This window comes from Eublepharis macularius, chromosome 1 (genome assembly GCF_028583425.1).
Source record: "Eublepharis macularius isolate TG4126 chromosome 1, MPM_Emac_v1.0, whole genome shotgun sequence".
In the NCBI taxonomy this organism is placed as follows: Eukaryota; Metazoa; Chordata; class Lepidosauria; order Squamata; family Eublepharidae; genus Eublepharis; species Eublepharis macularius.
In genome coordinates, this window is record NC_072790.1 from 148569273 (window position 1) to 148583182 (window position 13910).

The 13910-nt window shown below is 41.6% G+C and overlaps 1 protein-coding gene across 1 annotated transcript in view; it reads left to right on the forward strand.

Moving 5' to 3' along the window:
* Positions 1-8173, forward strand: part of MAP3K21 (mitogen-activated protein kinase kinase kinase 21) — a 60169-nt gene extending 51996 nt beyond the window's left edge. Inside the window, exons 9-10 of the mRNA XM_054997912.1 lie at positions 846-1604; positions 5179-8173. Of these exons, the coding sequence (XP_054853887.1) occupies positions 846-1604; positions 5179-5561 (1142 nt within the window). The 3' untranslated portion in view covers positions 5562-8173. The remainder of the gene's footprint in view (positions 1-845; positions 1605-5178) is intronic.
* The last annotated feature ends 5737 nt before the right edge of the window (positions 8174-13910 follow it).

Below are 13910 nucleotides of genomic sequence, written 5' to 3' on the forward strand. Positions count from 1 at the left end.
CTTTGCACATTCCTCCTTGATAATATCTCTGGTTTCAGCCCATAGTTCTTCTGGCTCACGATCAGTTAAACTTAGTATTGCAAATCTGTTTCTTACCTGGTCTTTAAATTCTTCAGGAATATTATTTAGATTGTATTTTGGCACTATGATGCTTTTAGTGTTTCTCTTCAGCTTTATTCTAATTTTTGATATTAGCAATTCATGATCTGTATCGCAGTCAGCTCCTGGTATTGTTTTCGCTGAGAGAATAGAGCTTCTCCATCTTCTGCTTCCTGTTATGTAATCTATTTGGTTTCTGTATTGGTCACCTGGTGATTTCCACATATACAATCGTCCTTTTGGTTGCCTGAAGCATGTATTAGCAATGAACAGGTTGTTGGCTTCACAAAATTCTATGAGCCACACTCCTGCTTCATTTCGTGATCCTAATCCAAATTTTCCAACTATGTTTGATTCTGCTTTATCGCCTACTTTTGCATTCCAGTCACCTATGATTATCAGCATATCTTGTTTAGGTGTATGGTCAATTCCTTCTTGGACACTTGTGTAAAAGTTTTCTATTTCTTCCTCCTCAGCAACTGTAGTTGGAGCATAAACTTGAATGATGACTATGTTAACAGGCTTTCCCTGAAGTCTGATTGATATTCGGTCAGACTTTGCGTTGTAGCTCTTAACTGCTAGGGTAGTAGATATGAATGTTTAAATCAAAAAGCATTAATTGTCTTGCTTGCTTGTGACTGGTTAAGATTTCCACTTGTCTCTTGAATAAAAAGTTGGTGTGGCATATGACAGATTCTCCTTTTATTGTTGAAATTAGCATCTGAATATGTGTTTTGTCTCTACAGAGCAAAAGCTTTCCTCTGAAGGCCTGGAGGCTATGCGGCCAAAACAATTAAAATTGCCAAATCAGGCCTATATTGATCTCCCTCTTTGGAAGGATGAAAAAGGACTAAATTCTGCAGAACAAGAGAGCTTTGAAGAAGGAAATCTAGCAAGTTCTACAAATAGCACTCCACAAATGACCCCTACAAACAGTATCAGTAGAACATTGCAGAAAAAGAAAACTGACTCTGTGTTATATGGATGTGCAGTCCTCCTTGCATCTGTAGCTCTGGGCTTGGATATTAGAGAGCTGAACAGGTTGCAGGTTCCTCAGGAAGTGTTGCCTAAGGAAGAAAAGAAGAAGCGTGATGGGCTATTTCAACGAGCTACCAAGTTTCGTCGAAGTGCAAGCCCTGTAAGGTTGCAGTCCCGAAAAGAAGAGATTCATGTTCCTTCAGTATGCCCATCTGCAAGCACAGTGAATCTTCTGTCTCTCTCTTCTGTTTCCACTAAGTGCCTTCTCCAGTCTGACAGTGAAGATATTGCTACAAGGACAGTGCCCAGCGGCAGAGATGGTCCTGTTAAATGTTTGGTGGCTGAAAGCCCTGTACATAGAAAAGAACAAGTTGCTAAAGTTGTTCCTGCCATTGATTCTAACTTGCCATGCCCCAATTTTCCTTTGAAACAAGAAACCCAATGTCCAGCAAATGTCTCTTCCTCTAAAGTAAGAGTTTTGGGTCATAGAAGGACTGTATCAGATGGAAATCCATGTCATGCTGCAAGTGAGTAGAACAAAGTGCCCAATTTCATGTATTCATTACAATTAAAAAATTTTAAATGACCAGGAAGCTGTAAGGTAATATAAGAAATAATGGGAATGGTATACTCAGGGAAGGGGGTAGGTGTCGCAAGCACTACCCCTATTTGTACAACTTCAGTCTATTTGTAGTTGTGATGGCAATGTTGTCTGAACGATCGATGATGCTGAGGAAGAGGGAATGTGTACTACACTTGTGATTCATGCTATACAGAAAGAAAAAGAATAAGTACAGATATTTTTATCTTGAGTTCTTAAATACAGATGCTACAATTTTTAAATACTAACAAATGCTCTGAGTCTTTTGCAGTCCAAAGTTCACATTTTATATACCACTTCAGGGAACCTTGAACCATTCTCTGTGTATTGCATTCAGGATGCCTATAGCATTACATTCTTGGATGTAAGGAATCCCAGAGATTTAGGTCAACCAAGTATTGTCGAAGGCTTTCACGGCCGGAGAACGATGGTTGTTGGGGGTTTTCCGGGCTGTATTGCCGTGGTCTTGGCATTGTAGTTCCTGACGTTTCGCCAGCAGCTGTGGCTGGCATCTTCAGAGGTGTAGCACCAAAAGACAGAGATCTCTCAGTGTCACAGTGTGGAAAAGATGTAGGTCATTTGTATCTACTCAGGAGGGGTGGGGTTGAGCTGAGTCATTCTGTAAGAGTTTCCCAGGGTGTGGAATGTTAATGGCGGGAGGCTTCACTGTATCCTGAGGAGGTTCTTTTGCATATGGATTGGTGCTTGATGTGCTAATCTTCTCTGCAGGGCTATTGTCGGGTGTGGAGTGTTTTGTTGGCCTGGTGTTTTTCAGAACTGGAGCCCATGCTCTGTTCATTCTTAAGGTTTCTTCTTTCCTGTTGAAGTTTTGCTTATGCTTGTGAATTTCAATGGCTTCCCTGTGCAGTCTGACAAAGTAGTTGGAAGTGTTGTCCAGTATTTTGGTGTCCTGGAATAAGATACTGTGCCCTGTTTGAGTTAGGCTATGTTCAGCCACTGCTGATTTTTCAGGCTGTCCAAGTCTGCAGTGTCTTTCATGTTCTTTTATTCTTGTCTGGAGGAATACAAAAAGAAGATTAAGGAACTCCTGGACCCCTCCACCTACAAAAAAACTAAAACGAGATCCCACTTGCAAAATCACCAGGCTAACAAATGCGCTGATCAAGAATTCCTCACTACATCCCGACACGCACAGCAAACTATGCAAGACTGAAGCACAGCCACCTAGACTATATGGACTCCCCAAAATACATAAAGATTCAGTCCCACTCTGACCCATTGTGAGTGCCATTGGTTCACCGACATACGAATTAGCTAGACATCTGGCAGATCTCCTGCAGGACCACATCGGGAAAACCTCGTCTTACATCAAAGATTCAGCAGATTTCATCAACAAAATCAGTTCTCTGAAACTCAATCCACAAGACATACTTGTCAGTTTTGATGTTGTATCCCTGTTTACCAAGGTTCCAGTAAAAGACACTATTGCACTGATTAATCAGATTTTCCCAGAGGATGTAACAGCCTTATTCCATCATTGTCTGACAACCAGTTACTTCCAATGGGACAACGAATTCTATGAACAGATGGATGGGGTGGCCATGGGGAGCCCACTCAGCCCAGTTATAGCAAACTTCTACATGGAACATTTTGAAAAAACAGCTCTAGAATCAGCACCCCACAAACCCAGTGTATGGTTCCGGTTTGTGGATGATACATTCATCATTTGGAGCCATGGGGAGGAAGAATTGATGGAGTTTTTGAATCATCTCAACAACATCCACCTGAACATACAATTCACAATGGAGAAAGAAAGTGAGGGGAAACTCTCATTCCTGGATACCTTGGTCATCCGCAAAGCAAACTTTCAGTTAGGTCACAAGGTCTACAGGAAACCAACTCACACTGATCGGTACTTACACAAAAACTCCAATCACCACCCCCGACAGAAAAGAGGCATAATGAAAACATTAGTGGATCGTGCAAGACGGATATGTGAGCCGCGCTTTCTCAATGAGGACATTAATCATCTAAACCACGCACTTCAGGCAAATGGCTACTCCAGAAATGAAATCCGAAGAGCAATCAAACCCAGGATGAATCAAACAACCAAGGAAAAACAGTCACCTACAGGAAAAGTGGTTTTGCCATATATCAAAGGAATTACTGATCAGATGGGAAAGCTTATGAAAAAGCATAACCTTCAAGCAGTATTCAGACCCACCCAAAAAAATACAACAGATGCTACGATCAGCAAAAGACAGCAGAGACCCCCTCACCTCTGCAGGAGTATACCGTATACCCTGCAGCTGTGGACAAGTTTACATCGGGACCACAAAGCGTAGCATCCAGACAAGAATAAAAGAACATGAAAGACACTGCAGACTTGGACAGCCTGAAAAATCAGCAGTGGCTGAACATAGCCTAACTCAAACAGGGCACAGTATCTTATTCCAGGACACCAAAATACTGGACAACACTTCCAACTACTTTGTCAGACTGCACAGGGAAGCCATTGAAATTCACAAGCATAAGCAAAACTTCAACAGGAAAGAAGAAACCTTAAGAATGAACAGAGCATGGGCTCCAGTTCTGAAAAACACCAGGCCAACAAAACACTCCACACCCGACAATAGCCCTGCAGAGAAGATTAGCACATCAAGCACCAATCCATATGCAAAAGAACCTCCTCAGGATACAGTGAAGCCTCCCGCCATTAACATTCCACACCCTGGGAAACTCTTACAGAATGACTCAGCTCAACCCCACCCCTCCTGAGTAGATACAAATGACCTACATCTTTTCCACACTGTGACACTGAGAGATCTCTGTCTTTTGGTGCTACACCTCTGAAGATGCCAGCCACAGCTGCTGGCGAAACGTCAGGAACTACAATGCCAAGACCACGGCAATACAGCCCGGAAAGCCCCCAACAACCATCAACCAAGTATGTTTCTTTACCACTGTCTTTCCAGAAGTTGTAGAACTGGTGTTAGCCTGCTTTAAGATGAACGCTAGTAGAAAGGATTGGAGTATCATATAGTCAAACCACAAACCTACTGTGGGACTCTCCATATGTTTAACAATGGCTATCTTTCCCATTCCACATTATTTCTTCAAGATTAAGGTGCCCTAGGCCCAGTCTTACCTCGTGCTCCTCGTTGGTTTTTTTTTTTTTAGTATTTTGGTGATGTATAGCTCTTGCTAACGCTAAAATGTGGTTGTCAGTAGCTAAATCATGGAGTTGATTCTAAAAAGCATAATAGGAGCTCTGCTCTTAGAGTATGGCTTTCCCACTTTCTTCTTGCTGCAGTTTACTGAAGCTCCTCCTGTTAAAAATCAAGGGAGGCATTGCAGGTGTTTCAGTTGGAGAGAGAGTCCATAGGAATGAGTGTCCCTCGCCTTCCTACTTGCGCAAGCAAAAGTGCTTTCTGCTTGTGCAAGGGGCCCATTGGTCTTTTTGTGTTCAACATTTACTGCTCTGTCATAAGACGAATGATTGTTCTAATGTTCTCTTTATCCCTTTCTCATCCTCCTAGGTAATGGTGCCTCTGAGGTTCTGCTTGCTCCAGCACTCCTACAAAGTAACTTTTCCAGCGATGTATCTCCTGAAAAGCAAGGAACTGTCAATATTATACCAAGACCTCGACCTTCTTCTTTAAGAAGCAGGCTAGATCCTTGGCAGGCTATTTCACAAAGTGTGAAGTCAAGCCCTTTTGAGATGGATTGTTTAGAGGGTGATAGAGGTTCCATGGTTAACTCTTTAACAAATACTGAGGAGAGAACTAAATGCCACATGCCTTCATTACTTGATATTGATGTTGAAGGTCAGAACAGTGATTGTACAGTGCCTTTGTGCAGAATGAAGAGTAAGTCATGTCGACCATCAATATATGAACTGGAGAAAGAATTTTTGTCTTAAGTGCCTTGGATTTTTAAAATGCGGTTTTAAACAAAGAAAAATTTAAACTTCTTTTTGGTTCCCTATGGCAACCTTATGCTGCTTTTTCTTAAATTTGATAATCAATATAACTGACGGTATACAAAACCAACTAAAACACTGAATGTAAAAAGAATATAGAGAGGATGGGATAATAGTTGCTTTGCAACCCTCTCTGTGGTAATTGACAGTATTCTGAATGAATATATACATGTCAGACTCTATGTTTGTCACTGTTTGAATTTATCTTTCTCTTCCGTGTCAAATACTTTTTGTATTCCAGTGTTGGTCAGCTATATCTTAAAACTCCATTGCAGTCTAAATTGGTATCTTCCTTGCAGATGAGTTGCAGAAAAAGCACTGCTAAGAAGTGTGGCTTTAGGGTTTCTTAAAAGACACTGAAAGTGTGTGATCTCATCTTTACAACAGAACTAACACTGATTACGTTTGGAAACCTCAGTCTCTGATTTTCCGCTCATGGTTTTATTCCAACTGTGTGGTTTTAAGGCATAGTAAGAATAGATACTTTGATTTCAACAAAGGCAGAAAGTTACCAAGTAATTTCTTATAATTCTTCATAAGGTTACTTAGAAATGTGCACATTTGAGATCACATTTTTGAAAATGAAGCTTACTTTGATCAGGTAATTGTCAGGCATTAATTTTGTTTAAAAGTATTTTAAGATCTTTAATAAGAGAACATACATGGATAAAGATACACCAGAGATTTGCACTGATGGGCATACACTCTGGATCACTTTTATTAGTGTTCATTTGATCACAATTCCTAAAACCAGCACGTGACTGTATATTTTTTTAGTAAGATGGTAGGGAGAAAATTGAAACAAAGGGCATTTTTTTCAAATTATTCACTGAGCTTAATGTCTAGCACATTTGTAAATGCTGTTAGAGAACCTTAGTTATTTAAAAAGATACAATGATTGTTTTTGTTTCAATGCACCAGTCATCATTATTTGAATTTCCTTGTCAGTATATAGTCTTAAAAGCTAAAGCCTTATAAACATGGCTTATTACTCAGTGTCAATGAGTGCACAGCTATTTAATTGTAAAAATTACATTTTGACAAAGGTGCATTTGAAATTGATTGAGCAGTGCCTGTGTTGGCCAGTTATAATATTACAGTATTCATTTTCGATGAATCCTTGAAGGCATGTTAAGATACCATTATTAAAATGTAAAGCTAGTGGGTTTTCTGAAGTTGTGGCTCTTCTGAATTGAACATTTTTCAACAATTGCCATTTTGATAGATTTCCATATGCTCTAGAAATGAAATTGTCCATGAATGAATCTTTAATTTTCTACCTGTATCTGTCTTCCTTTTAAAGGATATTATTTTGAAATGTGTTGGGCCAGGATCCAAACAACCCAGTACAAAGTAGAAAGCTTTGGGAAGGGTGAGGGTATGCCAGTTTTGGTTTCTAATGATAGTTGTTTGCACTGCATTGAATCGAGAGGATTCCCCGAACCCTTAGGATTAGCTTGTCAGAGAGCATGAAGGCTTGTAGTAGGAAGATGACCATAGAACTTCTCTGTTGCATGGTAAATGGATATAACCCTCTGGATTCCACCCTCTGTTTATGTTATTAATAAAAAGTTAGGTTATGCATTGTTAAATATCTATCGTGAACTCTTGCATATGAGTAAGGTAAAGGCAAAAGTAGTCCCCTGTGCAAGCACCGAGTCATTACTGACCCATGGGGGGATGCCACATCATGACTTTTTCTTGGCAGACTTTTTACAGGGTGGTTTGCCATTGCCTTCCCTAGTCATCTACACTTTACCTCCAGGAAGCTGGGTACTGATTTTACCGACCTCAGAAGGATGGAAGGCTGAGTCAACCTTGTGCATATGAGTACCATATACTGAAAACAATAGATTGCATTCTATGTTTGGTTAAGATTCATGACAAAAGTCTTGTTAATTCTAATGGACTTCAGTAGCACAATGTTCTCCTGAAGGGCAGCCTTCTCTGTTTGTAATTTGTACATGAGGTGAATAACCTCTCTGCAAAAGCAGTTAAGAATGGCAGGACTGTAATCTGGAGAGTCGGGTTTGATTCCCCACACTTCCACGTGAAGCTAGCTTGGGTGACTTTGGGTCAGTCACAGTTCTCTCAGAACTCTCTCAGCCCCATACACCTCACAGGGTGATTGTCATGCGAATAATAATAACAGACATTGTAAACCATTCTGAGTGTTGCATTAAGTTGTCCTGAAGGGCAGAATATAAGTTGAATGCTATTATTATAAAAGAAGATGAGAAATTATGAACATTACTTTGATTTTAAAGTAGTATGCCTACACATTTTTTTAAAAGCCACACTGATGTCTAGTTGTAACTTGTGTGGTCTTTGTACAATAGTTGGATTAAGTTATTTTTTTAATTCATGTCTTCTCCTCAACACTTTGTATAAGCTTTTTAAAAGTTTCCTTTTTATGTAAAGTGTTTTACAATACTTTAAAATGTCGTCCCTTTAAATCATTTGCAATCTGATTGATGTTTAGAGCCTTATCATTTGAAAACTTGAATGGTTGGTTTGTTACATGAAAGGTAGGCACACTGGTGCATAGGAAAGTATATTAAACTAGCAACAAAGCCCGTTGTGGGGAAAAAATACAATGGGCTCTAGAAAGGGGAGGGCAGGCAGGCAGGCATTCGCTCCTCCTCCATCACTGATTCCAGCTGGTGAAGGAGGGGGGTGGGCATTGTCATCTGCTCCACGCCTGATCTGCCTGATCTCGGCCATGTGAAGGGGTGGTGGGCTTTGCTACCTGCTCCATGTGTGATACATGCTGGGTAAGGGGGGCATTGCTCCTGATCCAAGCTGGGTGAAGGGGGTGCAGGCATTGCCACCTGCTCTGCTCCTGATTCCAGCAGGTTGAAGTGGAGCAGGCATTGCTGCATGCTTGGCTCCTGACTCCAGCAGGGTGAAGACAGGGTGGGCATTGCTGCCTGCTCAGCGGCTTATTCTGGTATATTGAAGAGGGCAGGTATTGCCACCTGCTCTGCTCCTTATCCTGGCTGGGTGAAGCAAAGAAGGGCATTGCCTCCTGCTCTGCGCTTGATCCCAGCCAGGGGAATGGGCGAGATAGACATTGCCACCTGCTCCACTCCTGATCCCAAATGGGTGATGGTGGGGGGTGGGCATTGCCATCTGCTCCGCCACTAATACCAGCCGAGTTAAGGCAGGGGAGGGCATTGCCACCTGCCCCACTCCAAATACCAGCTGGGTTAAGGTGGGGGATGGGCATTGCCACCTGCTCTGCTCATAATACCAGCTGTGTTAAGGCAGGGGGGCATTGTCACCTGCTCCACTCCTGATGCCAGTCAGGTGAAGGAGGGCGGGCATTGCCATATGATCTGCTCCTGATCCCAGCTGCGTGAAGGGGGGTAGGTATTGTCACCTGCTCTGCTCCTGATCCCAGCTGGGTTAAGGTGGGGGTGGGCATTGCCACCTGCTCCACTCCTAATACCTGCTGGGTTAAGGCAGTGGGTTGCCAAAGCCACCTTCTCTGCTTCTTATCCCAGCTGGATGAAGGGGGTGGGCATTGCTAAGTGCTCTGCTCCTAATACCAACTGGGTTCAGGTGGGGGGTGGGCATTGCCATCTTCTCCGCTCCTAATACCAGCTGGGTTAAGGTGGGGAGAGGGCATTGCCACCTGCTCAACTCCTAATACCAGCTGGGTTAAGGTGGGGGTGGGCATTGCCACCTGCTCCACTCCTAATGTCAGCTGGGTGAAGGCAGAGGGTGGGCATTGCCACCTGCTCCACTCCTAATATCAGCTGGGTTAAGTTGGTGGTGGGCATTGCCACCTGCCTCATGCCTAATACCAGCTTGGTGAAGGTGGGAGACAGCCATTGCCACATGCTCCCAGCCTGGGCTTCCTACCATGGCATGTTTTCTGGAGGGACATGGTCCCTTGCCTAGGCTTCCCTCTATGGCAGCACCCTCAGGTGGTGCACCAGGGTATAAAGTGAGTTGCCTGAAATACGCTTACTCAGTTATATAGTAAGATTCTGGAGAGATGTGGAGACTTTGGCTTGGATCCAGGGATGCAGAAACATAAACAGACTTTGAACAGTTCTGCTTGAACAAGACCTTGTTCAACGCTTCACACTTTCCTCTATATGTATTATAGGCACATATGTGCCATTAAGTTGCAACCAATTCTGCTTAACTTCCAAGATCTGAAGATCAGGCTGTACCATTCTGCCTCCCCCTGCAATATATTGTAGTGCCTAGAAATTGATTGCACAAGGTTTTGCGCTAGCAAAAGTGGAAGTGGGGATGCAAAAAATTTGACTTGGCACAAACTGCTGCTGCAATCTCTTCCTTGTGCAAGAACCCTAGCCTAAGCAAGTTCAGGTGGGTAGTCATGTGTCTACAGTAGAACCACAAGGTTTAAGACCAATAGCACCTTGAAGATGAACAAGATTTTCAGGCTGTGAGTTTTGAGAGTCAAAGCTTCCTTCAACAGATAGAAGACAAATCTATATCCAACCCTATAGACCCAGGGTTTTTTTACTAGTGTCTTTTAACTTTAAAATAGTATTGCCAGAAATGTATGTACCTTACTTCCCAAAGAGCAACGTTCTGTTTGATTACTGTGTTAAGAGTGCTGTGTTCCATCAGCATGACTCACCTCTCTCTGACAAATTGCTAGAGAGAGAAACATCCTGCTAATATTGGGCAAACTATCCTTCAAAACAATGGAACCAGGTTTTTTCAATTCTGCAAAGCAATTAAATTCACTTGCTGCATTTAAAAGCCTTCTTCCTCTCACTTGTTCTTATTTTGCACTTTCTCTTGCTAAATATGAAGCACATCTCACTGATGCACATGGTGTTCTGTGTCCCAACACATCAATCCCTGATTTTAAAAGTTATTATAAACCTCTCATTCCTAGCTGTAATCTTACAGAACACAAAGCAATTCTATAGCCATGACGGAGAATTAGCTGTGTAGAAGAATCTGAAATTACTTTCACTATTACAATTCAACAATCTTCTCAAAAAACTGGGTGGGTTAGAGTTGGTTGGCCTATCCAGAAGACACAGGCTCAGATCCAAACTGCCCTGAAGCCCATTGAGTGACCTTTGGTCCAAACATATGCTCCAACCTGCCTTAGAATCTTATTGAGTGGATAAAATTGGGAAGGGCCATTTATGCCCCTCAGAGCTCATTGGAGGAAAGGCAGGATAAAGTTTTGGCAAAGGGAGACATTTGAACGTTGCCTTTCTGGAATCTTCTGCATCTGCAATCCTACATAAACATATCTGAAGATTGATTCCCATAGTTAAACTGTTTGGTTTAACCGGAACCAGCTGTATTCTGAATCTTATAAGCTCTTTTTAACATATATATTAAAGACAGGCATGTGGGAGTCCTGTGTAAAACTGGCCAGATAATGATTTGGAAATGGGTTAGCCCACAAACAATATCCTATTTTTAACCCAATCCTATGCTCAGAAGTAACCACTGCTGAATTTAATGAGACATTGTAAAGTAAAAGTATGTAGTGGTTTGAAGTTCCTGTACACAAAATCTAATTTTTAAAAGTCGTTCAAATAAACTAACAATGAAATCCTAAGAAGAGTTACTCCAGTCTAAGCCAACTGAAATGAATGGGCTTAGATTGGAGTAACTGTGCTTAGGATTTCACTGTAAATTTCCTAGTGTGTACTGCTTTATTATTTTAACCTTGTAACATACTTTGAACTCCCCCCCCCCAGCCCCAAGCAAGTTACTAATGTACTAATCTAGGGACCAGACCCCCCCCCCCCCCAATCAGTGCAACTCGGCCTGAAACTGCTAACCCCAGAAGCAAAAGGGGAGATACGGATGTTCAGCATCTGGAAGCAGACCCAGTCCTGGGATGGCCTTTGGGGACTTTGGCACATCACCGTCCAATCCCTTGTGAAAGTCTCCCTCAGGCGCACCTAGTTTCTGACCAGGATATTAATAGTTCCTGTGCCAGATTTAAGAAAATATCTGACGTTTCAGCATTTCTCAGAAGCCAATCAAGTACACACAAAAAAGATACTGGTAATTTGTGGAACCAGAAGCTGGCAATAAATTTACGCTTTTTCTGTGAACACAGGTATTGTGGTTGTGGGTTTTCCGGGCTGTATTGCCGTGATCTTGGCATTGTAGTTCCTGACGTTTCGCCAGCAGCTGTGGCTGGCATCTTCAGAGGTGTAGCACCAAAAGACACTGTGACACAGAGATCTCTGTCTTTTGGTGCTACACCTCTGAAGATGCCAGCCACAGCTGCTGGCGAAACGTCACGAACTACAATGCCAAGACCACGGCAATACAGCCCAGAAAACAAACAACAACCATCGTTCTCCAGCCGTGAAAGCCTTGGACAATACATCGAACACAGGTATTATTAATTTTTAGGGTGATTTTAGGTACAGGGTTGACAGCTATCAACAACATAACTTTCTTGCACTTAGGTGGATCCAGGGGAGAGTTCAATAGGTTTGAGAAAGTCCAAGGTGGACTTGGGCCCAAATGCTGACCAACTGACGTGTACTTCCTTTCTTTGGTACAAAAATATTAATGGATTGGATCTCAAAGGTCCAATTCCAAAACCATAACATCATTCCAGTAGATGCTTTAAGTATTTTTCAGGCTGGTGGTACCTAGATTGTCAGTACTGTAGATTAGACTAAGCATAGTGTAGATTATAGTATATGATGTTGCCTTTTTCTTCAGTAAACAAACTGAACATTCAGAAAAACTTCTTCACGTTAAGAGTAATTCAGCAGTGGAATTGGCTGCCTAGAGATGTGGTGGGTTCCCCCTCATTGGCAGTCTTCAAGGAGCGGCTGGATGAATACTTGTCGAGGATGCTTTAGGCTGTTCCTGCATTGGGCAGGAGGTTGGGCTAGATGGTCTGAAAGACCCCTTCCAACTCTATGATTCTATGAATTAAAAAGTAGGTTTGCACAAGTAGCATCTTTTAATAATCTCTTAGTACCACTAGGGGGTAGCGCTGCTATGTTTTAATTCTGACCATGTATTTTACAGGGTTGTGTTAAGCATTTGGGAATATTGGTCAAATTATGGCACATTTGAATCTAAATCTCAGATCCAAACAGGAGAACATTATATGCCTTGCTTTAAAGTCTCATCCCTTTAAAAAAAATCCCTCAAAGAAGAATATATATAACAGCTAATAAAGGATCTCATAGTAATAATAATAAATAATAAACAAGCCCAAACTGAGTGCCTATGAAGTACCCAGTTATATTATCTTCAGAATACCTTTTGATTATAAATTAATTGATACAATTATAAATAAATCATTCTGTTATAAAATACTACACAATTATATACATCAATAGACAGCTTTTCACTCGAAAAATCATGGAAAGGTTTTCAACATTTAGAACAATAAGCCTGATTAGTTTGTCCATTTCTTATCTTAATTCAGTTAATTTCAATAATCTTATTTATTCTAGATTTTAGTTAAATATTTTGCACTCTTCCAACTCTGTGCAACTAACATTCTTACAGCAGGAAAGAAATCTAGTACTGTACCTCTATGAATTTTAGGGATGTGTTCTAATAAATGTCCTAACATAAGCCTAATCACTTATTTTATATAAATTGCTTGACTACTTACTAAGGATGCTTTAGACACAGAACCTTCTGACTGGAGACCCGGAGGCTTATTACTCTTAGCTCTCTTACCTAAAATCTATTTCTAACGTAGTGTTGAGCACTTTGTAAGCAGGGCATAACTCTTCTTGTCCTATGTGATGAAGAGAGCCCTCAAGTCAGAATTGATTTATAGCGCCCCCTTGGAGAGATGTTCATGGCGAGAGACTAACAGGTGGTTTGCCATTGCCTGCCTCTGCAATCCTGGTCTTTGTTGGAGGTCTCCCATCCAATTACTAACCAAGGCTGACCCGATTAGCTTCTAATATCTGACAAGATCAGGCTCACCTGGGCTATCCAGGTCAGGGCTTTCCTGTCCTATGCCCAACTAAAAAAAAACAATAACAACACCTGTGTAATATTAATTAGCCTGTCATCCTCTTTTCCAATTCCTCTAAGAAGTGCCAACAAAAGGAAGCAACCAGTTTTGATTTCCTCTTGCTTTACTTTGTTAAAACTCAAAGTCTTTGATTTGGTTCATTACACTACTAAATAGCTTTCACCTTTCTAGAGGTGTTAAAAAATACCAGCATTGTGTAGAGGTTAGAGTAGCTTCTAGGAGACCCAGTTTTGAATCCCTACTCTGCCATGGAAGTTTGCTGTGTGACCATGGGCCAGCCACGTCACAGGGTTGTGAGGATA